Source organism: Uloborus diversus, chromosome 2 (assembly GCF_026930045.1).
Source record: "Uloborus diversus isolate 005 chromosome 2, Udiv.v.3.1, whole genome shotgun sequence".
NCBI lineage: Eukaryota > Metazoa > Arthropoda > Arachnida > Araneae > Uloboridae > Uloborus > Uloborus diversus.
The window spans coordinates 70,816,758-70,841,895 of NC_072732.1; the positions used below are offsets into that span (position 1 = coordinate 70,816,758).

General features: G+C 33.8%; 1 protein-coding gene across 1 annotated transcript in view; it reads right to left on the reverse strand.

Annotated features, from left to right (window-relative positions):
* Positions 1-25,138, reverse strand: part of LOC129216357 (hemicentin-1-like) — a 113,436-nt gene that overhangs the window by 63,338 nt on the left and 24,960 nt on the right. The window contains exons 3-5 of the mRNA XM_054850571.1: positions 17,141-17,260; positions 12,254-12,363; positions 4,826-5,033 (exon numbers count right to left, since the gene is read on the reverse strand). Of these exons, the coding sequence (XP_054706546.1) occupies positions 4,826-5,033; positions 12,254-12,363; positions 17,141-17,260 (438 nt within the window). The remainder of the gene's footprint in view (positions 1-4,825; positions 5,034-12,253; positions 12,364-17,140; positions 17,261-25,138) is intronic.

Sequence of the window (25,138 nt, forward strand, 5' to 3'; positions counted from 1 at the left end):
AGCTTCAGTCGAGCTTCGGTGTGGCATGCAGAAAGAATAATCTGTTTTCAACCAAGTCGAGTAAATTTTGAGTTGGACGTTCTGAAGCTTATCGTGAACAAATAATAATTACTTAAGAAAGAACACATATGTAAAAATTAGCAGAATTTTATCCTTTTTTAAGAAATGCATTTGTATGAACTGAAATGTTATTAAATATTTTCACACGTTAACAATAAATCCAAACTTTGAAATGGGACAATTTTACGCGTTGACGTCTGAGCACCTTTATACGCACATTCTTACTGTGTCTTACTTCTAACACTGACGCATTTTTCGCTTCGAACTGTCTCAAAACCTTTTAGTGTTTTCAGGCTATTTAGTTTTGAAAATCCCCATTTGATTTTTAATTGAGTTACAAATTCGTATCTTATAGCTTACAGTCATGTAGTGCTATCTTCATGCCCGTTTAGTTTTTATTTTAAACACTATTCAGTATGTAATAAATTTGCTTTATTTTAACGACGGTAAGACCTTATGTTCAAAACACTGACAGAACCACGTAAAGTGTCAAAATAAATTTGCGTAAACGCGCCCCGTGCCTGAGGTACGTTAACGCAACCGACATAGACTCAAAAATGATTCTCTTAACGATTAAGAACACAGGCTGTAGCCCGGTCAATTTAGACATAAAAATAGTGATCAAATGACAAAAATTCCGGGAAAGCTAAAATTTTGTAGGGACCTTGGGCTTACTATTACAAATAAGGTGCCAAAAGTCCCCATCGATCCCATGTGCGCTAAAAAAGTTATTCGGGATCAAAGGTCAAAATTTTAGGTTTTTTGGATTTTTCTCAAAAACGGTAAGTTTTATCGAAAAGTACCGCAGGCTAAAGTTATAGATCTCAAAATTCTCTATAAAAATGGTCCTTATGATTTTTTTCTCCAAGACCAAACGTTCCTAGATATTGCGTACTCTCAAAAGACAGCCAGTCGTTTACAGAATCCCCTCTACTTGCATGGCCTTGAATAACAACTGGCTATTCTAGTCCGTGTGGCATCGTTCACGTACCCAAAGGTGTCGAACCTACTAAGGGCATGGGCGCACCCCTCTATATCTCCCCCCCTCCTAAGAAGCAAGAGTCCCCCTCCAAAAACTGGGAAAAATACCCCTCAAAACAACCCCCTTTTAAATGTTTTTTGAGCTCTCAAACTGTAACCACATTTCATACAATAAAACATAGTTTGGCTGGCGATTCACATCATTATCTTGACTTCTGACAATGTTTGGCCTTAGTGATACATTGTAAGATTTCTGGATTCTAATCTGACTCTAAGAAATCCATCTCTCTTGGTTAGACAACAAACTGTGTTTGACGCTTCTTTGTCTAATTTTACGCATCGTCTCATTGCTTTAGTATAACGTAAGGTATTGGAAATCATATAATTCAGTAGTTACGCCCTCAAGCACCATTTCTTTTGAAGTTTTATCTGATATTCCTTTTTTTAAGAAGATGATCCGAGTTTTCCCACTTCTGCTTATCAAAAAACTCAAGTTGAAGTCTGAAATTGTAAATTTTCGCTATACAATCGAATTTTTTAAACTTGTTATCGTACTAAGTTTGGATCATCAGCTCTTGTTCTGCAAACTAGTTACTTTGAGAATCTAAAAAATATAACACTAGGCACTGCGGATGACCATCATCAGAGAACTTGTTTCAAGACGGATTACGATGATCAGTTCGAAGATGGACAATGAACATGTATAATTCCAGATTTCAATTTTGAAGCAGAGAGACTGCTATGAGCTCATCGATAAGCAGAACTGGTAAAACTAGGCAGCTCCCTCTTTCAAAAAAGGGACTTCCGATAAAACTTCGAAAGAAATTGCTTGGTGGCGTACCTACTTAGTAGTATGGTTTTCAAAACTTCACGTCATACTAAAGCAGCGAGACGATAGGTAAAATAAGAAAAATAAATATCAAGTACAGTTTACTGCCTAACCAAAAGGGATGGATTTATTCGAGTTAGATTAGAATCTAGAAATATTAAGCCACAATACCATCAAGCCACAATTTCAACCAAGACTGAAAATTATGAGAAGTAAAATAGCTCAACTCGCATGCCAAACTTATGTTTTATTGTAATCAATGTGGTTTCAGTTTGAGGGCTCGAAACCCATTAAAATTTCTTTAGCAACGTATTTTGTTTCAAAGGGTGACTGATGTGGGCTGTTGCAAGCCACATTATTTTAAAATTTTTATACTTAACCTTTGTTCTCTATCATAGGTAAATTTGACATTTTGAGCCAAAGTTATCTGCTAAGTGGAGAATTAGCCATTTTTTTTACTAGATAAGAAATGCTTTTATTACTTTTTTTTCATATCTATGTAAGAATTAATTAATATGAAAGCAAACTTTTACAAATCATAACTTCTAATTTTTTTTTTTCCTCTAAGTACGGAGCAACACGATGTTATTCAATTCTGACTATATTGGTCAAATTCAAGACTCAACGCATGTGTGGAACTTTAAAATACAGTTTATTATTAAAATGATCTTATGCAATGTGTAATCTACACAAAAGGCCTGCTCTTAAGAGCGATAACATCAAATTTCTCAAATTTTGATATTTGATGAAATTATTGTAACTTTTTCCAGTTTTTAAGTATTTTGGTCAACTTCAAGGCGCGAGCGACACCTCAAGATATTTTTGCGGTCAAAATCCTTTTGCATAACCAAATATCTCTACAAAAGGCAACGTTTCCGGGTTATTGCTTAGCGTTTATCAGATTTTGATTTTCTTCAATCCACCCTAATGAACATGGCAAGTACTTCAAAAGTAAGTCCACCTTGTACTAGAGCGGGATTAAGTGAATCTGAATCTAGCTTTCGTTGTAAAAAAAAAAAACTGCTTATTTTGTGGCGAGAAAGCGGATGTAGAGGCTGAGAAGAACAAAACGCAGAATTATCGCAGAAAAATTCATAAATTTTCTACACTTGCATTCAAAGAATCCCTTTTACAATTAGCTAAAGATCGTTCTGAGGTGTGTCAAAAGCTACCCTTGCACGTTTTGATTTTGAGTATGATTTAGTCAATGCTTTATGAATTTTTCTGCGATAATTCTGCGCTTTCTTCTTCTCAGCCTCCTCATCCACTTCACAGCCACAAAATAAGCAGTGTTTTTAAAAACAAAAGCTGGATTCAAATTCGCTTAATCGCGCTACAGTACGAGGAGGACTTACTTTTGAAGTGCTAGCCTCTTTATCCTCACTTTGCTGCAGAGATTGAATTTTTCCGAGTGTATGATTTTCTGCAATCCACGCGAATTGTAACGAACTTTTGACTTCTTAAATAATCAGCATTCTTATCATTTCTCCCGAGACTTGCATCGATTAAAGTTGGCATTCCATAACTGCCCAGCACAACAGTTTCACCTTCAGTCAAAAGTTTATTGCAAATAAAGCGAAATTGTGACATTTTTCTTGAATATTAATCAGCACAAACAACAGTAGACGATTGTGATAAATACGTTTATTCACTCGAACTGCACGTTTAACTCTAAAAGAAGCAGGTACCCCCCGTCAGGGGTGCCCTCCCCCCCAGGAGGGGTCATGGCCCAGACTGCGCCATCGAAATTTTTAGGGGGATTGTTTTGAGGGGTATTTTTTATTTGGGGGGGAGGCATGTTTTTGAGGGCGATTTCCACGAAAATAAGGGGGGGGGGGGTGCGTCTTTGCTCTTAGTGGTTTTAGTGGGTTGGGCACCTCTGGGTACGTGAACGATGCCACACGGACTAGAATAGTCAGATGTTATTCAAGGCCATGCGAGTAGAGGGGATTCTGTAAATGACTGGCCGTCTTTTGAGAGTACGCAATACCTAGGAAGGTTTGGTCTTGGAGAAAAAAATCATAAGAACCATTTTTATAGAGAATTTTGAGATCTACAATTTTGGTCAGAGGTACTTTTCGATAAAACTTACTGTTTTTGAGAAAAATCGATAAAACCTAAAATTTTGATCTTTGACCCCGAATAACTTTTTTAGCGCACATGGGATCGATGGGGACTTTTGGCACTTTATTTGTAATGCTAAACCCAAGGTCTCTACAAAAATTTAGCTTTCCCGGAATTTTTGTTATTTCCATTGTCTAAATTGACCGGACTACTGAGCAACAACCGAATATACCAATTTTCATTCCATTAACTGCTTCATAAAACCGCAATGTCTAAAATTTCCTAAGTAAAAACATACAATTTAGAAAATTCATAGAAAAAAATCCACGTAAACTTGCGGCCCGGTCTACACTACTTAAATCCAGAAATATTAAATTGTTATACTTTGTTTCTTGTTAAGGTGTCAGTGTGTCCCTAAACTACAGTAATTTCAAAGTTATTGTTTCATTGGTAATAAAAATGGGAGTAGAAAAGCTATGTGTAATTTTTTGCCTCATTTAGATTAGCCAAATTAATTTACGCTTAACACTTTTACTTCAGTAAAAAGGTAAAAAATAAAAACCATTTACAGTCAGACAGTTTTCATTAAAGCATACATTTATAATTGAGATACAAAAGAATAAGCTCGTTAACAATAATTTACTTAAATACACTTAATCTTCATATATTCTATCATTATCATTGGAAATAAATGTTAATTTTAAGACATGGTTCCTCTAAAGAAATTGAAATGAGGATCATTACGAAGGCATTAAAAGTTAAAAATATTTTAAAACTCTTTAATGATTTTATGTGTTACTACAAAGTATTTCTGAATTCATATATATATATTTTTTAAATACAGCCACTAACGTAATACAGTTCGAACAATTCTTATAAAACAAATCTTACCCATAACATCAAGATATCCAGCTTGGCTTATCATAGGCTCGGTATTAATTTGACACATGTAGTAACCTCTGTCTAATACGTTTACGTCTTTGATATGTAGAAACCATTGTCTTTTGTTGCTATTTGTAATTTTCAGTCTCCTATCGCGACTGATGACGTGTGTTTGATAACTCAGCAAAGTTTGAGTATCCAGTTTTATCCATGCCACCTAATGAACGAAATCAAACTTATCAGAAAATTTCAAGATGAGGAATATGTTAGTTATTCTTTTAAATATGATAAGAAATTAATCTACAAAATGATCTCTTAGAGAAGTGGTACCTAACCGGTTTCTGCCCAAGGGACACACCTCATATCAAAATTATTCTCGTGGGCCTGAAAATATATAAGATTTCGAAACGTTTCATTCTTCTCTAAATGACAAGGAAATATATAGAACAGGAAAGTAAATTACAAATAAATTATTATTGTTATTAGCTACTCAGTGCTTATTTTATTAAATGCATGCTTTTTAGAAACCTAATTCTGAATATTTGGTTTTAAATTTTTGCTTTCTCCCTTCTCGTACTTTTGTAACACTAAACAAAGCAACGGGCCACGCGGATCAGCTTCACGGGTCAGATGGGACCCAAGGGCCGTAGGTTGGGCACCAATGTGTTAGAGGAAATAAACTATGCGAAAACACATTTTTTATGTTTGGATAGTGAAATCACTAAAACGAAGAAAAATTTATGATATATTGAACGTTTCAGCACATTGTGATTATACAAATTGAATCGAAATATTTCAGAAACAAAAATGAGCCAAGAAAACTGACATATTGCTTTCTTTTCTAGACGCTGCTTTGGTAACATAATGTCACAACCAATCATATTAAGGCAAGGATCATTTTCGTGGTGCGTATAATGTTTTCTCGTTCAGGGATTTATTGTATGTCGTCAGCAATTTATTTTAACAAACTATGACATTTTTTCGCTGAAAGTAAATACATATTTCATTCCTGGCTTGTCATATATTTTAAGGATTTTCCTAAACAAATACTTTGCCATTGAAAATAGAAAGAAGGAACTTAGTTAAAAGGTATTTATGGTATTACAATGATCATAGAACGTCGATCACTTGTTCAGCAAAATAACAAGCTATTGGCAAAAAGGAATCCTATTGAAGTTAATCATACAAAATGTCTCAAAATTAAAGCACTAATCATACCGAATACCCAATCCATAAATACTTTGATGGACTTAAATCTGCTTTCAGCTTTCATTTGATTCAAAAAGCATAAAACGTCCCTAATGTACAATTATATTCAAGTGAACGAAAAATCCTTTGTGTTGAGACAAAAAGATCCTATTTTGTAGAAATACTTATTTTAATACAACCTGGCAATAAATTTGGATTTTTGAAGGAAGTAGCTACCGTCGCGAAAGGAAGTAAATATCTTCATTGCCCATGTTTTAGTAAATATGCCTTTCAGCATAAGGCATAAAGAAACAATCAAACGTGATTGCAGCGATGTATTTATGAAAGAAAACGATGAAAAAACTGCAAACTCGCGTCGCCATCAAAGGCATATGTTATCAGAGCCTTTCATTTAATTCCACATGAGAGAGTAAAGTCAACCATTAATGTTAGCATACCGAATCAAAATAATGCAGCATCTTTCAATCTCGCATGAAGATAATGATTCCAGATGAATTCTTTTCCCTATGTCTTTCCATATTTTCATCTTTCGATTATTCTTTCTATATATTTCTACTCCTTTATTTTCTTTTCTTCCATCGGTAGTCCATTAAAAATAACGAGGAATGGTTTCTGGGAAATTATCTCCCTCGTCATGCTTTTGAGATTAAGTCGAAAATGGACAAAAAGAGAACTTTTGGAATTTCTTTCAAAATGATTAGTTGAACCGAGCAATTTTAATTGATGTCTTTCTTCTCCTTAGGAAGATAAAAGTTTTGAAAATGATAAATTCTCGGTATCCAATTTATTCATCTGAATTATAAGTAAATGATAAGACTCAAAAATCAGTGCGAAATGAATCCTTGTTATACTTTAACTTTGTACATTGCAAGTAAATATTAGTTTGATAATTGTGAAGTATTACTATCTAACTTACTTTCTTTTACTGTTTGGGGAGAAATGAAGCATTTTAAACTAGTTTCGTCGTTAAAAGAAATTTCGGTACATTATTTTTTTTTTCATTTTTTTTTCTTTTTAATTAGTATTTATCGTAGCAATTGCAATGTTTTAAGTTTCAGAGATGGTTGAAAGTTTGCCTTAAAACTTGGTAACTGTTCTGTGAACACAACAAAATCACTCAGAATAAGAAAATGTTAGATTAATGCTTTATTCTTTACATAACTTTCCTTATTCAACTTATAAGCTTGTATTTGGTGTGTTCTCTTGCTTTTTACGAATATTACAAGGATTGCATAAATGATTAAACTGAATTCAAAGGATAGTTTGTGTACAAATATATGATGTTGCAAACACAATTAATGCATGACAAGATGCAAGCACTTTCTGTGTTTTGACTGTATACTGTAAATGAATGTTTGATTTCAAAAAAGTAATACATCTTTAACAGAGGGGAAGTAACACATGAAATGTTTTGAAAAGGTTATCGCTTTTATACCTTTTTTTGAGGTCAGTTACAATAACAGTGTACTTGATTAAAACGATTTTGAATATTTTACGCATAAAAAAGAACTATATTAAAACTTGAGTGTTTTTTTTAAATATTTCTTTAAAGACAGATAATAGGAGAAATGGTGATGCTACATTTTAGAAAAGTACGATTAAACTGTGTTCGTTCTTGGTCACTTGGTACGCATCCCAATGGTGATCCAGCTTTCGTCTAGCGTTATGTAATCTATTCCGGTCAATGTCCAACACGGTAGCAGGAAAGAGTTTCTGCAGTTCGTGTACTGTTCAGCTTCGACAAGTTGAGCTATTGCCTTGAACAAGCCCATTTCTTTCAAGGGAGAGCAACCAGTAAGATGAGGCATTGTTAGGCATGGTTAAGCTATCATTGCAACCCTTTTATTGGTGAGAAAATCCTGTACCGGTTGCTAATAGTTAGGCATAATAATACTGTTCGCCAAATGGCAATACACTGCCAATTAAATCCGCAAGTTCTTAAACCGTTTTTTCTCACCCCTATTTCAAGTAATGGAATCGTTGAATCGGTCGGGCAGCGGAACTCAGCTTGTGAAAAGGTGGGCAGTATATAATTTCTTCTATCAATGTCCAACACGGCAACAAGAAAGTGCTTCTGCTGTTCTTGTATGTAATTTCTTCCGTCAATGTCCAGCACGGCAGACGGAAAGCGTATCTGCAAATGTTGCATGTAATTTCTTCTAGTGATGTAAGCGACAATGTTTTTGAACCGCAAAAGTAAACACTTTTGGAAGCCCTGTGTTAAAAGAGATAAATAAATTTTCATTCGTCTGATCTCACGCCTGATGGCAGCACCACGCAGTTCATTCTTACAAAAACTGTGAGAATCTCTTCTGGCTGTTGCTAAGGTCTATCTCAAGCAATAGAAAAGCTTCCTGCTCATTTTCAATTTATCACAAGAGTGATCACATCTCTTAGTGTGCTTTTTACCGTGTTCTTCTAGAGATATATCACCTACATGCTGTGCTGCTGGAGAGTTTCGACTCAGGAAGGAAGGGACGCCAAAAGAAAAAAATATGTCCATTGCGGATTGAAGATAAATAATCTGGTTGCTGAAAAGAATTTCATTAATTTAATCAACATTTAGAACAAAATGCTGGATACCCTATACTGATTGCGAGATGCATTCGGATGAATCTTTGCCAGGGAGATAATGCAATAATTGCGGAATTCCTGTAGTTAGCTGATATCCAATCTGCTGCATGATATAAATAGAAATGACGCTAAGATTAACTCCATTGCACGAAAAATTAGAATTTGCCAATTTCCAGAAAATTCCCGCGTTTAGACACGAAAATTTCGAACTATGTTTAACGAAGTTGCACGTGCATCAAATTTCGCGATTCATGAACTTTACCACTAGGTTGAACTTTCCATATCAGCATATCTGCTTTTTTATAAGCATTAATTCTTTCAGTTGAGTGTGCACATCTCATTACGTTTTTCAATTAAAAATATTCGGTAAGTCAAATTTTCTTGTCTGCATTTATTGGTCTGAATTTTTATCTGCAATCGGCAATGTTGAATTATACAATCATGTTTGTGAAAATTGCAACACCAAGTAGGAATTATGCAAATGAGCTGAAATTCACAGTAAATGCATAGCAGGATAAGATGGAAAAATGATTAGATTACATAGACGTCGCCCCTGCGTGGACCGAGTTACGCCCTCTGGATTGCGGCGTCGACTCTGTATATAAATTGCTGTAAAGATTTTTTGGAAGATTGTATGAGTATCTGGCGATGGTGGATGTTTCTCCAGTACTCAATACGCCTCGTCTAAAACGCACAGCGTCATACGAACGAGTAACGGAGATCGAATGGCACAGCAAGATCCGCATGCGTGAGAGTGAACTTACGTATAGGGAAATAAGTGCCCGCACGTGGCGAAATGCCTCAACTGTGATGCCTATTTGTAAAAGATGGACATTGGACGATGAAATTAGCCGAAGATCTCGCGCAAGCCCACGCAACCGAGCAACACCACGAGATTATCGACACCTCATCAACCTAGCTGTGATGGATTATGCAGCGTCCTCTCGTACGCTAGCACAACGTTGGAGTATTGCTACAGGTATCACAGTTGCTGCATCCACGGTTCGTTGACGTCCGCTGCGTCAGGGCCTGCATGCAAGGATTCCCCATACATTAATCTCTTTATCCTCAACCATTGTCACTTCTATCTTCAATGGGCCCACCAACACACCCAATGAAGTGTGAACTAGCAACAAGTCGTCTTCGCGGATGAGTCCAGATTTAATCTGTAGTATAACGATGGACGTGTCCGAGTCAGACGTCACACATGGGAACGTCACCTCCCAGAGTATGTAATCCGACGTCATACCGGGATAACGCTAAGCATTATGGTCTGAAGCGCTATTGAATATCAATGGCAGTCCCATCTAGTCCGATATAGAGCTAACCTTAAAAGCGAGCGCTACTTCAGGGACGCTGTTATGCCGGAGGTACTACTGTTTCTTCAGAGCATTTCTTGTGCAGTGTTTCAGAAAGAGAATGCACGTCCACATGTCGCACGTAACGTACAAGGGTTGTTCGGGGCACAACAGGTTACGCTACTTTCTTGGCCTGCCCGTTCTTCGGATATGACGCCCGTCAAGCATGTCTCGGATTGCGTTGGTCGGAGACTCGCCCATGTGTCTCGTCCGGAAGATGGTGGGGAACAACTTTGGCTTCAGACTGAAGCCATATGGGATGCTATTCCCAACCGCGACATTCAGTACCTCTCGGATTTGATGCCAAAGCGTGCACAGGCTCGCATAGCTGCGCGGAGTGGAGACATTTAATATTTATTTACGTCCGTTATTTTCATTTCACTGGTCTGTAATTTTAATCGTTTATTTGTAGCACTATGTGTAATATGTGCAATAAATTTTATTCCTTTTCAATAAATCCTTTATGTTGCTGAAATTTTCACAAACATGAGTATATTTGCACGATGTTTTTTTTTTATTCTGCATTACAACGCATATTTTTGATATCTAATCTTCCAATTTAAGAAAAACACCGATCTTTTAACACCCTGCATAAACGCATCACTGTGGCTCTGACGGACTTCACGAAAAATTGTTACTGAACTTTTAAAGGAAGCTGTATTACTCTGTGCAGGTTAAGTGGTGATTAAAGTCAAATAGATTGAACATTTGTAGTACTATGTTCCAGAAACTAGGTGAATGTGAATATTTTGTTTTTAACTTGGAACTTCACTATGTACTAGAAGAAAAACTAGATTTTTTTAACACTAGAACGACTGACATTTTCTGTATACCTAGAAAGACTAAAGGGGCCAGTGTGGCCCCTACCCATTTTTGGGGTGAATTATTTTAAAAATTCTTCTTGAGTGTGTCCACATGCCCAATGCACCTTCTTTCATGACTAAATAAAAACTTAGTATGCAATTATTTGTAGTGTTTCTCTCTATACTGGCCAAAAGCTTGGATCAGTTTCTCTTTCAATAGTAATGGCTACCATTAGGCTGGTAAGCAGTCAGTACTGTTTATAGCATTTGGATATCCAACTGGCTGTATAAAGCGAAAGTTACAGGTTAAACTAGAGAGAATGGCCTTTCTTTATGCTAGAAGAATTAGGAGAAAGGAAAAAAAAAATTAATTGTAAAAAAGCTTAGGGGCCACTGTGGCGAGGTCTTTCTAGGTATAAGGATCAATATTTACAGTACTATGAGGCGTATGATAAAATGATTAAACAAGCATTCAAATAGTGTCATATAATGAAAAGTCAGGAAGTTACATTACGTTCCGTTAGACATTATCCAAGTTATTAAACAGCAAACTATGCGAGGGGCCACACAGGCCCCTCCGTCTTTCTAGTGTTAAGCAAAAGAATCATTTATGGAAACCTTGTGGAATTCATGAACTTATGCCCCCCCCCCCACATTAATAAGGTTATATGTTTCTTTTTTATAATTTTATGTTGTTGCTGCGAATGCACTTCTGCTTAAATTCTGCCATTAGTTCTTACTATTAATTGTTGTTTCAGGTTTTATGAAATGCTAAATTAAATGTATTTTTAAAAGAAGTAAAATGTTTTTTATGATATTTGTTCCAGTTTACTTTTTATAGATCCTGTATTTTAGTTGATGGATAATGTTCTGTAAAATGTTCCTGCTTGGCAGAAATTTTGGTGACTTTAACTATTGTGACGCCGTATTGGTATAAACGACATTGGTAAAATAATCGTGCTAGTAAGTGTACATTTCTTGCAAGTAAATTTGTTGCTCTTCAAAATGCTGGGTAGGTTGTCACGTTTAAAAGGTGTTTTCAAAGCTAGTAAATTCCGTTCTATTTATTTATTTTTTTGCTAAGAAACACTATCCAAACAGTGGTATCATGTAGATAAAGCACAATCCAAACAGTAGTATCATGTTGATAACATGCTTAGTTACGAAGTTCGTGTATAACAATGTTCACAACCATTAACAAAAAAAAGTAAAAATTAAAAACCACCCACATCCACCTCCTTTAGGATGAAGTTAAGAAATTTCTTTTAGAGTTGAACGTTTCTTTTTTTTTCAAACTCATCTTATTAAATGTATTATACTTTATTTGCTCAGTATTTTGAAGATTTATCTTTGTAAATGGTATTTATGTCCAACTATTTTCCTATTCATTATTTTCTTGTTGCAACAATGTACTGCTTGGAGCAATATTTAAAATAGCATAGGAATAAATTTAGAAACTTCTAGTATAAAATGATGAATCAGTTTTTAAATACCTTGAATCCGTCTAAGTCATCAATGGTGCACTTTAGTATTGCATCTCGGCCTAGTGTAGCAGTAGTGTTCGGTATTGGCTCTGCAAATGAAGGTTTGCTTACTGCCTGCCCTGTGAGAGAAATAAAAGGTTTTCTAAGAAATAAGGAATTACAGATTTCATTTATTGCCACCAAACAAAATTTAAATATAATTTCATGAATCACATAAAAATAAACGTTTTATTAAATTAACTTAAATTTGCCCAAAATCCACAGCGTTATCATATGCGCAATTTCAAATGAAAGAGCTGCAACGTTTTTCTCATGTCATGATAAAGCATGGACATGATACATCTATATTTTATCAAGAGTACAATTTAATATTGCTGAGTTTTTCGGAAGTCCTTTTTCAGCAGATGTACCCACTGAACAGAGCAAGAGGTCGAACATGAAATTTGTAATTGTTCTGATAGCGGGGTTCCAATAATCAGTTGTTGAGCGATTACAAATTGCTTATTGTGTTCATTTGACTGTTGAATGATGTCTTTTGATTTTTCCTCCGCCTTCCTCTGCAGCACCACCGTTGACCGGCCACTGCCGATGCTACTCCTCTATCAAACAAAGTCTCCAGGTTGCGTCCATATCCTACACACAAGCGTACATACACACACACGCCTGCACACAAACGCCTACACGCATGAACGCTTACGCACACGCGCGTACATACATACACACATACACACACACGAACGCCTAAGACACACGAACGCTTACACACACATGCACGGACATACACACACTCGCTTATATAAATACATACACACACTCGCTTATATAAATACATACACACAAACAAACGCGTCACACGCACTAATGTCCCACACGCTCGTGATTGCGAAAACCATAATTTGAATTCAGGATGCCAAAAATTCAAATTTCTTCTATTTTCTTTTTTTTAAATTTTTTACAGCCTTATGAAAATAAAATTCTAATAACTATCACCATCTCCTACATTGAATGCAACATCAGGTGACCTATCTCTTCATGGATTTTCGTAAAGTGGAATGATGTTAATGAAATACGTGTAATGATGTTGCTGAAATACGTGTAATATATAGTTGACAGTTTTTCGATTAATGGCACTCGGTTGAAATGTGAATATACAAAGCATACTCAAAAGTTCTAAACTTCGTCAGGGTACCTTAAAAGTTTAAACGTTGCATGTCGCCCGGCTAATGGGGATCAGTCATCTCAGAAGATATCATTAAAGACTAATGTTATTACATAAGTGTTTCGTTCAGTATTAAAAGCTCTGTGTTTGATCGCTAGTAAGATCTGCCCCAATGGACTTCGAGACGTAAGTCAAAAATGAAAACAAAAATGCCAATAGATGCTGTGGTGAAATGATACTGTATTTCAACTTGGAAATAGTATCAAATGCAAGACTTATGTACATAGACATTACGTATGTGTAGAATTGTTTGTTCTATTTGCATAATATTGATGGGCATGTTTGAAACAGTATTGTTATGAGCAATTACAGATAATGCGTCTTTTCACACTGCTACAAAATTCTCACGTATCTGTCATATCATTTTATTCACCATCTTGATTGATACGCACTTCGAGCCTTTTTGGACAATTTTAGACTCATTATTCGAAGTTAAAAAATTGTTTATATTTTTGGGAAAAACATTTTTAAAAATGTATCACATATGATTAAACTACTCTACTACCCTTGAATTCAACTACCCGGAATTTTTTAAAATCCTTCTTCCTAAAGTGCAATTTGGAGTGAACTCCGCAACTCCCTTTTAGTCGATCGTGCAAGTCTTCATTTCTTTAACACTATAACACTTATATATATATATATATATATATATATATATATATATATATATATATATATATATATATATATATATATATATATATATATATATATATATATATTTATATGTGTGTGTGTGTGTGTTACCGTTAAAGTGTGTAATATGTTATTAATTTAATACTTTGACTAGTTGTTCTATAAAATAACTAGGTATTCTATAAATAAACTAATAATAGACAATTAAAATGAAAGAGAAGCAATTTATCTAATTTATGCAGCGGATAAATGGTATTAATGGAACCGTACCATGAAATCATTTGTTACAACAAGGATTGCTAAAATGATACAAATTACAAAATACTAATACAAAATGAAATACTAAAATTGCAAAAAATGTTATTTCTAAAACAAAAACATTTCTTGTTTACACACTAAGTTTTACACAAACATTTTGGGGGTAACACTGGGGTGGAAGGTAAATGTATTTGTCGTGCAAGATATGTAATATAGATTAGTTTACACTTTAACGGGCTGCAGATCGCTATTCCATGAAATAACTAGTCAAACCATGAAATACAAGAGAGTTTTTCACTCTAATGGACACGATTAGTTATTCCATGAAATAACCAGGTATTCCATAGAATAACGAATTTCATACTTTAACGGTAACACACACACACACACACACACACACATACATACATATATATATATATATATATATATATATATATATATATATATATATATATATATATATATATATATTTATATATTTATATTTATATATGTGTGTGTGTAATATACGAAGTAGTTTTCGTGAAAAATACAAAGTATAAGTCCTTCTTTTCTGTTCTAAAATCAGCATCCGTAACTGAATGAAAAACAGACAACTAGCTTCTCTTTAACTGTTATGCCCCGAAGAAGAAAAGAAACAACAGAACAAATAGAATAAATGGAATATCACGGGCGCCGTTTTTTCTCATACAACCTCCTTCTTGTAGTTGTGTGGGATGAAAGAAATAACGAATTGAAAATTCCCAAATGTTTCTCGGAAAGTTTCAAACATCGTTCGGTTGCCCCCACGAGATGTTAGAGCGAGAAAAACAGGGGAAAAATGGAAGCATAACATCTGGTTATGAAATCCCTGAAGCCTTGCAAAGATTTAGTAAATCTGAGGAGATAACGACAAAATTTTCAAAGAAACGGATTTGATGTAGCGTAACTCATACCTCTTTGGCCCAGTTTTATATAAGTGAAATATTTTTAAAACTGTTCGATGGATGAAAACGGTTCTTTAACTTCAAAACTGTGCATAGTCCGTTATTTTTATTGATAAATATTCTTTTAAAAGATTGATATATATGTATTTCAGTTTTGCAATAATTATTTTGGTTTTGGATATTTTAAGCGAAATATTTAACACGCACTGTACGTAATTTTGATTCATTTCTGTGAAAAATTGTAGTGCTTTGTATTCGAATCTTTTAGATATTTTAAATTAGATTTGTCTACTTTTGTGTAGTTCCCTTGCTAATACGAATGTGATATTTGAAGAAATGTATGTTATTTGAATTAATAACTTTGTATCAGCAAAAAATTACAAATAAATTTACTAGCAGAATTGTCAAATAATGGTCCTTTCAATGAAAATGTTTGCATACATATTTTGTAGCACGTTATTTCAAAGTTTATGTGACTTCTTAATCGACAAACATTTTTTATCAAGATATTCACCTAAACTTAATGGAGCCATTTTTCTGTGTACTAAAGCCATTAATGTAATTTGTTTTGGTCAACGTATCTTACGCTCACGCAATTATCAGACGATTGCGAACTACGCGCCTTCCCTTTGTTCATTTTTAGATATCGACGACAGTTTTCTAAATTTAGAGTAAATACGCAAGATATATTTGTCACACAAAAAAAGAGAACGTATCGTGACACCGTTTGGATTCGAACCCACGACCCCCCCCCCCTGCAACGCACAAGCAGTCATAACTATTCGATCACAAAGGGTTTTGTCAATTAATTATGTTACATTTCCAGAATATTTTACTAACCAATATTTACTGCTAAGTAGGCTCTTTTTTTTTAGTTTCTAACACAGAGAGCCAAAGTCCTCCCCCCCCCCCCGTACATTAAATTCCTTTATAATTTTGACAACTATGTTTTTAGGGTGAAATATGCTGGCACTAATCTATTAACATTACTTATAGCTTTTGAAAATCTCTGAACATGTATATGAAACATAATATTTAAAATATGTCTTGCTGACCATACCAAAATTGACCAGATAACATTATGAAGAATGTCTGCAAGAAAGAAAATAATGGAAACAGAAAATCTATTTTTGAGCTATAAACGCAGCTTGCCTTTCAAAAGCTTGATCAGAGTCTGACGCTTAACTTTAAATTTTCCGCATTTGCGATTGGCAGATAGCGGCCATGAGAATCAATTACAGCATTGCCAATGCACTTTATTGTCTGGAAGTTTATATTATCGTCTGTTGTTTCCGCGTGTATAAATATTTTTCCCGTTAATGATATTTTTCTTTCTAGTTTGCGTACGTACTTACGTATACGTGAACGTAATATACGTGAACGTTACGTATACTAGCGCTTTACCATCAAGCCAAACGGCTGTTGGCTTGATGGTAAGGCGCTAGCATTCCACGTCTTTGGACTCGGGATCTGAGCTGTCATCTGGTTCGCTGTTTTCGGCAGAAGATATATATATTCGGATCATAACATTTTGTTGTAAAAGCAGTAGTTTAAAAAATGTAAGAATAATGAAAATAACAACAGACAAGTAAAGCAAAGTGGTGTAAAGGACACTAACACTTATTTGCACAGTAAAGTGCACGCCCAAGTTAAGATTGTTTGGTTGTCTTATTTAAAAGCACGTGGTTATGTTTACCGATCACCCCCGTGTAAAATATAACTCTGCGTTCGAGAAGGCGGTGCGAAGTGCCTTCTTGTGAAACACGAACAATAAAAGACCCCTTGAGTACAATATCTCATCAAAAGTGAGCCCATGTGCCTCCATCTGGTGGTAACTGGGCGTCAAAAAACTACTTGTGTCATGCATCTGCGCCTTAATGGTTGCACATGAAACACTGATGCCGTTTGTCCGGGAGTGCACTAGGTCTGGTAAAGGCCTAGCCACTCTTCTTGTGAGTTTCTTACACAACCTCACTGGAAACAAGTTAAGTATACTTAAATTATAATTATTACTTTGATTATTATTATAAAAAGGATTTTCGTGATAAATATGACAAAAAATTTCGTTAAGATCATAACATTCTATGTTTTTAAACATAGTTTGCTACTTTGAACATACTTTTGACAATGGCTCAAAAACTGTTGATAACATTGTATATTACCATGGATGATGATTAATTCTAATATCACTCTACGTGAGTACTAAACCTTTATGTTCACGTGTTTTTAATATTGTTGTGATATTGAGATTTAACTGTAAAGAACTAAATCCGTTTAAACATATTTTTTTTTAAATCAATTTTGAGTTCTTGTTAAGACATCAAAGTCCTATAGAATTAATTATACATAAATGATATAAGTGAAATTATGTAAATATAAAAATATTAATCGGTGTCCTTCTCAAGATACCTAAGATTCGGGAGGGTGATTTTATTATCTGCTGCATAATTTGCACATATATGTGCAGGAACTTTGTGCAGGAATGACCAAAAAACGGAAGATAGCGACTAATACGTGCCCAGATTGTTACCATTGAACTTTTAACATTCCATTGAAGTAAAATGAGAGCTTTTGATAAAGAGTGGAGTTTTTCAAACGTGGTTTAATGTGTTTTTGTATAGACAACAAAAAAATTCAATTTTTTTTTATGTTGATAGCATTTATGACCCTTTTTTAAAGTTTACCATATTTTTCAAGATCCTTATAAGGCTAATGCATCACTTTTGTTCAAATTCTGAAGAACACAATGGACTCTATTCACCTGACGTCACTGTGGGTATTACCTTTGACATTGTGGGTACTGTAGCAGACGAAAACTCGATTCTCCTGCATTTGCTACCACATGCATTTTTGCGGCTTAAAAATTTGTAGTTCAGTTTTGTAAATCAGTTGTTGCTCAGCTTGTGTTTTCAACCGTAAAAAAATGTTTTCTGAGTCCAAGTCGATTGCGTAAACTTGCCCCGAACACGGGGCAAGTTTACGCATCGAATGGAGCACGTTTACGCATGTTAAAAATGATACCAAGGAGCAAGTGAAATAGATATTTAATCAAATTTAAATATTTTATTTCTCTTAAAACACTTTACGAATAAGAAAATCTCAAACAATTAATTAAAGAACATTTTATAGTCCTAAAATTATAGGACTTATGGATAATTAAAAACAAAAAATATTTAGTCATCTTCTTCATCACTGTTAGATTTCACGAAAATAAATAAAGTATTTCTTTTCGCATACTTGTCATGAGACTGCGTTTTGACAACTAAGACATGGAGCCTTGTCTTGTCTTTTTTTCGCTTAGTTCTGCTCTTTCAAACAAGAGGTACAAATGCAATGTGCTACTTCCTAAACAGAATCGTTCATTATTTCTTTTTTTACAGAGTGTACTAACACAGGTCCTGTCACAGTCCTGTCACAGGTTTTAGTTTAAGTCTTTTTTCATTGATGTCTTCTATTTCTGATTCAATAGAAACTTGTAAATTTTAAAGTAATTTCTAGTTTTTGTTTTGTTCTGCCCATTTTGTTTTTTTTTCTTTGTAGCTTCTAACTGCTGTTGTCTAAGGGCTTTTTTAATCAGAGTATCGGTTAAGATTCTGAGCTTCCTTATTTTTTTTCGTTTCCTGGTTCTTAAGCTTTGGTCCTACTCTATCAAATGGTCTCAGTTGAAGTAGTACACATGTGACGATGTGGAAGGCCTACGGGGAAAAATACTTGGATTATCGATAAGCTTTTTCATTATTTTGATATGTAACGTAGTTCTGTTAGTGTTTTGAACTTAATGTTTACTATCTTGAAAATAAAGAAAATGTATTATAGGTTTAATAGTGTATAAAGTTAAAGCTGAACAATATTGAAGACAAACTTATATGGTTGTAAGCTGTAAGATACGTATTTTTTACTTAATTTGAAATGAAAGGTGATTTTCAAAACTAAATAACCTGAAAATACTGAAGGTTTGAAACAGTACAGAGCGAAAAAATCGACCGAGGCCCGTTTAGAAGTAACACAGAGTAGTAAGACACATTAAGAACATGCGTAAATGTGCCACAATGAAAGTGCTTATAAGTGCCTCGTCGGCATGTTTGGCTTTATTTTTAACGTGCAAGAAAATTTAATAACTTTTCTGTCCATACAAATAGAATTCTCAAAAAAGGATAAAATTCTGCTAATTTTTAAATATTTATTTGTTCTTTACTGTGCAATATTTACTCACAATAAGCTTCAAAACGTTCAACACAAAATTTACTCAACTTGATAGAAAACAGATTTTCCTATCTGCATACTAAACCAAAGCTCGACTGATGCTCGAAAACTTGTGAGAATATTAGAAGAGCAGCATCAATCTGATATGAATGTTGCCTCTCCAGTTATAGCTCGTTTTGGAAAAAGGGCACTGCGTAAACGTGCCCAATGCGTAAATGTGCCCCGGTCTACCCTAAACACAACAAAATAGGAGGTAAACATTCCTATTCCGTAAGGACTGAACAATCTTTTAATGACTTATTTGGAGAACATTTCTTAAGAAGTTATGATTATTTTGAGCATTTTTAAATTGCGTGTCCTTGATTTATTTGTAAAACCTGGAAGTTACAACTAAATATTTGCCAGATTTTTTCCCCTGTTTGTTTAAATTTAACTTACCAAATAACCTATTATGCATTATTTTACAGGAGAGGAAAATTGACGTCTTTTGAATCATTAAGTAATCTGTTTAAACCAACTCTACTATTGGTAGAAACAAATTATGTATTAACAGACCAGCCTTAAAAGCTACATGACAACAGTAAATCGTGAAAACTTTTGTTGCTTCATTTTTGGGAGTTCCTTCAATATTTCTCTTCTAGAAAATTTTATTTTGATGGAAGATAAATAAATAAATGTGAAGCATAAACGAAAAAAAAAGCAGCAGACAAACTGTAAAACAACGTTCCATCGCATTTCCATTCCCCGCGTTGCTTCAATTGTGATAAAAAAAATAAATAAAAATGCTAAAATGAATTGAATCCAATTTCCTCAAAGAAAAGAATTTCTTACAAAAGAACTGAAAATAGGGAGAAAGAATATGTATTTTTAGAAAAACAGTGTTTGAATTTTCATTTTTGCTCTTCAAAATGCGCCAGATTCCAAAAGAGAACATGGCAGAAAATTTATTACGTGGTGCAAGGAGAATGGTACGTGTCTGGAAAGTATACTAAGTATACGAAAGTCCTCATTTCATGCTTTAAAAAAATGTTGCCTCATTTTTCTACACATATTGCATCTTTTTGTACACTCCTTTTACAAAGAGTAAAATTGATTACTTGTTGAATTTTATGCTAACTCATTACATGCAGAGATGTTGGTTTATCGTTTTATTGTTCTTAGTTTTAAGCAAAGGAAATGCTATACAAAGAATTTTCGAAGATTGTATTTAAAACTTCCATCTTTTTGCAGAACTCCTCAGTACATTACGTCAGTTTAGAAGCAACAGAAAAACACAACGTATCCAAAAACGCAATGTAGAAAAAACCTTTAAAGATCACGTGCAAATTATAAGGTTACTTTCAAAAGTAATTGACAAAATCAAGTCAGCACTTTAACTACTCTTTCAAAGCAAATGACTTAACTATAATTAGCTTTACTGTTAGCTGACTTTTTGGTAAAATTGAACCAAATTTCAATTAATAGAAAACGCTTACGCATTCTTGATTAAAAAAGCAACAAAAACGTTTGAATTTAAACGTCTTGAATTCAAATTATGTTTTTTGTAATCACAGATTACGATACGGCACTACTTGTTGAGTTTCTTGTTTCTACAAATGAACTGGAATGGCAATGGAGATGAGATTCGCACATGACATATTATTCCTGGTGGTTTTCTATAGATTAGGCAATACGAGGCATATAAATTTTCATTAGGATACGGCAATAAAGATCTCGTGTTATTTTAGTAAATTTACTCCCGCGTACTCATAATAAAGATAAAACTTACAGTGTATACTTATGTGGCATTTTTATTTCCTATCAATCCTAAATGATAGAGATTAGTAATCAAAAAAAAATATGTTTAGATGAAAAGTTTTGCTTTTTTAAATTCATCTACGATGGCTCCAAAAAGTGTTTGTACACCTACGACTTTTAATAAAATAGGATCCTATCCATTGGTTAGAATTAATATTTAAGAATAGGTATTTAATTATAAGATCTATGATTAATTTTCAACAAAACTACATATTTTTTTTTAATACTAAAACTAATTTTTTTTAAAATCAAAAACCAAAAAGTGCCGGAAATTTTATCTCACAAAAGTTTTCGGTACACTTTAAAAAACGTCTGTATTGAATAATCTTTTTGTTAATTTATTATATAGTAGAATATCATGCAGTATCAACAACACTTTTTAAACGTCAGGAAATATTTTTATTTCCTTCCCTCTCTCTTAGTTTTCCTTTTTTTTTTTTTTTTTTTGCGCAAATTCTGAGTAAGTGTTCAACCACAATACGAGTCTTACTGTTTCTAGCTCTCTTTTCGTTTCAAAGCCGCATTTTCATAATATAACCTCCAGATATATCTAAATATGTTACATCAAGTTCAAATCTGGAGATTGAAGGGATGTTTTCTAAATTTTATGGTATTTTTTGAGGCACTAGACGCAAACGTTGAAAACCGTGATCTTCCTATCGTTATCTTGATAAAAAACATAGTTGTTTCCGATAACCAAATTTTTAGCTAAGAGTTTTAAATAGCTTTTTAAAATATTTAAATGAACAGCGCGATTCAATATTTCATCGAAAAATTCCTAACTACCAAGTCCTGATGCTGATATGCACCCTCGCACAAGAACGCCTTTACGGTACGGATTGACTGGTCCAACTAAGTTCTTAAGATTGAGTTCCTCATTTTTTCTTCTATTTACAATTATACAACAATTTAACAAAAAATGCTGAATTAATTTTTATCCGTAAGTAACAGGTAATTCCAAAACGTTTTGAGCTTATTTATCATTGATTTTGCGACAAAAAACGTAAGCATTCTGTTTTTTGCACGGTCAAGAAAATTTCTGCGGGAAGAGATCAAATTTAATCCAGCTAATCAGAGAACTTGGCGAACAAATTTAGGTGAAAATTAAACGTAAAAATTTTCATTTAACTCTGAAGAAATTTTTTACAGCACTTAAATGTGTATTTTTCATATTTTTCTTTTACTGTAAATATTCGATCACGCTTTGTCAACTTTGACGGTTGACCTTTTCTTACCTTGTTTTCGGTCCGATTCTTTTGTTTAAAGCATTTTATCAAGTACTTTACTATAGAATAGAATAAATTTACTAATTTAGAGATATTTCAAACCAATTTACCGCTACTGTGAGGAAAAAATTCAAATTTCAAATGATGTTTGTGGTTTTTTACGAATACCAGCCATTTAAAAGTAATAAGCACAGTATTAAGTAATAAATGGAAAAACATTAAAGACAAATGACTTTTAAGGGTCAACACATTGCAAAAATAATAAAAAAAACGACATATGCTAATTTTAATCATGAATTTATTCGAAAATATTTTTTTGTGTACGATGACTTTCGTGGCGTATTATTTCTTTGTCTCTTTGTTTTTGACCCATTTCAAAAAGAAGATCCGTCAATATTTTCAAAAAAACTACAGGGGTTTATTTAAAATGACGTAGGAATGATGTGGAAAAATATTGAACTTCATATTCAAATTCAGTTTTGCGTTATTTTGGTTTTACTAAAAAATTTTAAAGTGTACGAACACTTTTGGGAGCCACTGTATATTAAAGTTTTTTTCTAAAAAAATATAATTTTACAAAACCCTTTTTTCAAGCGAATCTGCTTAAGTTAAGCCTTGAATAAATGCAAATTTTCTCCCTCTTAATACATAAAAAATAAACAACTAGTCTTATACCTTTTTTTTGTAATGGTAATGAAAAATCAGAACAATACCAACTTAGGTCAAGGGAAGAAAATAAGCAGTTAATAATTGCTCAAAAAATGATGAAGAACGAGGTTTTCACTTGTTCGTCAGAGTGTTTTCAAGTTTCAAATACATAAATTTTTAAACTTTGCGCTTTAAAAGACGTAAGACAAGTGCAATGCATCCAATCGCATCATGTAATGATGCATGTAGCAAGGGTTCTCCTATTTTTATAATATTCTCAAATGCATTTTATAATCATCTGTTAAGATTAATACTCGATAATATGTTCAACAAACAAATTATTTGTGGTATTCCGGGTTTGGCACGTTCATCATGTTGTTGGTCAAATAATCTATATGCTGAAAACTGACAAAAGGTGCATACAAATAATTTGTGATCAATCACTACACTGTAAAAAAATGTGTAAGTTTACCAGTATTAATGGGTGTAACGTTACACGAATTTTGAAGTGTGTAGCATCATTGTTTTAAAAATCAAATTGTTGGAGGAACCTTGTGTAATGGTTTCAGAAGTATTCAAAGCGCATGCGTAAATACCAGAATAACCGTAAAGCAGATAAACTATTATTAGCGAGTCTAAAACTGGCCTTGGTAGCCGAGCGGTAAAACACTCTTGATGTGACAAAGGCTCTCGTCTGTTAGATACGCATTGGGGGTTCGGACACCACTCAGGTCATTTCCCCTCTTAGTGCAAGAAAAATGTCTTGTTTGTATATTACAACAATGTTGTACATGAAAAAGGTTGATGCATATTGGTTGTTAAAAAGCATAAACTTGATAAATAGTTCAAAATTGGATAAAAGATTATTTTTTACTAATGTGTAACCTTTCAATCAATTTTTCTGTTACCATACAGAAAATTCTGGTATAACCTTACGCAGAAATGAGTGAGGCGTTAGGCTACAGTTACATTACCATGGTGTAACCTTCCACAAGCAATGTGTAACTTTACACACGTTATACCAGTAAAGTTACTCCAGAGCAGTGGAGGCAGCTAAGCTGCCATCGATTTTATGGAGTAAGGTTACACAAAAATTTTTAGTGTTAAAGTAACTATTAAAATGCAGAAGATCCCGTTTAATATTTGTTAAAGGGTATTCAGATATGAATATGAATTTATAGGCTTTTTACTTCTTGTAACCTAAAGTTTGACGCTTGTTTGTGTGCACTGTTAAAAATTTTCCGGAAAATTTACGGTAATTGTTACTGGCATCCATGTTGCCAGTAACTATTACCGTAAAAATCAAATGTTACTGTAAAATTTTACGTTTTCCTCGGTAGGCCGCAGCAACCAATTGGCGCTGGGATCGCTTATTTCTCCGGTAAAAATTACCGTAAAAATCAGCGATGCGTTAGCCCGCCATTTTACAGTAACAATTACCAGAAAATCTTCCTGAATTTTTAACAGTGTGGAATGATTAAATTGGCTGTTGAGTGCGGTATTTTTAGTGTAAATAATAAAATTAATTCATTAGAAATAAAATTTTTGTTGCAGAAACTATTTTTACTATTTTTTTGTATTAAAATATTTGTACTTTTTGAACAAGCATTCTTCATATGAGATACTGAGGACAAAAAGGGATGCAAGTAGCAAAATTAAAAATTTGGAGATAACCAGTACAAAAGGTAGGTGAACCTCTCCTCTGTCTTGGAGCAAGAGATTGCACTACTAGCCCAGGTAGGTGCTGCTTTATAGCACGATTTAGAAAAAAAAATCATTGAACGCTTACCTAAGATCTGATCTTTAAACGCGTTTTACTGGAAACTTAAAATAGTCCACTTGCATCCCTTTGCTTCTCACTGCCTCATATGTTTTTTGCAGTAATCATATGATTTCTGTAAACAAAGCTATGTTGTATGATGGGTCTGAAAGGAGTGAAATTGTAAGGACATGTTTTGATCGTTAAACAAGCGAAAAT